The 1,112-nt window shown below is 61.3% G+C and overlaps 1 protein-coding gene across 1 annotated transcript in view; it reads left to right on the top strand.

The window, feature by feature from the left end:
* Positions 1-484, top strand: part of LOC108510358 (zinc finger protein 687-like) — a gene marked incomplete at its 3' end in the record, with an annotated part of 10,451 nt that extends 9,967 nt beyond the window's left edge. The window contains exon 4 of the mRNA XM_017840038.1: positions 254-484. Coding sequence (XP_017695527.1) covers positions 254-484 — 231 coding nt within the window. The remainder of the gene's footprint in view (positions 1-253) is intronic.
* Between the last annotated feature and the right edge of the window lie 628 nt (positions 485-1,112).

The raw sequence follows: 1,112 nt of genomic DNA, 5'->3' as shown, positions 1-1,112 counted from the left end.
GGATATGGTGGGATATGGTGGGATATGGTGGGAGATGGTGGGAGATGGTGGGAGATGGTGGGAGATGGTGGGAGATGGTGGGATATGGTGGGAGATGGTGGGAGATGGTGGGAGATGGTGGGAGATGGTGGGATATGGTGGGATATGGTGGGATATGGTGGGATATGGTGGGATATGGTGGGAGACGGCTGTAACCCCTGGCAAACGGCGCCGTTCCGGGCGGGCTGACCCCGTGCATCCCCCCGTGTCCCAGGTGTGCTCCACGTGCCCCATGATCATGTCCAACCGCTGCAGCTTCAGCGCTCACCAGCGCATGCACCGGAGCCGCCCCCCGCACGTCTGCCCCGAGTGCGGCGGCAACTTCCTGCTGGCCAACTTCGAGTCCCACCTCAAGGAGTCCTGCCTGCACTTCTCCCGCAGGGTGGGATACAGGTACGGCCCCGGAATCCCGGGATTCTGCGGGGGGAGGCCCCGAACCCATCGGGTTTCCCCCGGACCCGCCGCGTCTCCCGTCCGGGCGGAATCCGGGTTCCTTCTTCCCTCCCCCTTGGAATGTTGCCCTTTGCCCCTTCCCCGCTCTCATCCCCTGAATCCTGTGGGAATTCCCGTCCTCCTGGGGCTTCCTGGGCCGCCTCAATCCCAGCTGGAAGCATCCAAGGCCTGCGGTCCATCCCTGCTGGGATTTGGGATCTGCCAGCGCTGGGAGGGAGGGGATGATCCAGGCTGGAATTTGGGACTGGCACTGGGTTGGATCCTGGTGGCTGTGGGAGTTTTCCCAGATCCTGGGTTGGATCCTGGTGGCTGTGGGATTTTTCCAGATCCCAGAACCAGTTTGGATCCTGGCTGGTGGAATTTTCCCAGGCCCAGCCCTGGTTTGGATCCTGGTGGCTGTGGGAGTTTCCCAGATCCTGGGTTGGATCCTGGTGGCTGTGGGAGTTTTCCCTGGTTTGGATCCCAGTGTCTGTGGGATTTTTCCCGGATCCTGGTTTGGATCCTGGTGTCTGGTGGAGTTTTCCCAGATCCCAGAACCAGGTTGGATCCTGGTGTCTGTGGGACTTTTCCCAGATCCCAGCCCTGGGTTGGATCCCGGTGTCTGTGGGACTTTTCCCAGA

Source organism: Lepidothrix coronata, unplaced genomic scaffold (genome assembly GCF_001604755.1).
Source record: "Lepidothrix coronata isolate B3197 unplaced genomic scaffold, Lepidothrix_coronata-1.0 Scaffold708, whole genome shotgun sequence".
Classification (NCBI taxonomy): domain Eukaryota; kingdom Metazoa; phylum Chordata; class Aves; order Passeriformes; family Pipridae; genus Lepidothrix; species Lepidothrix coronata.
Note: the sequence above shows the minus strand (reverse complement) of the source record. Positions and strands in the feature narration are given on the sequence as shown.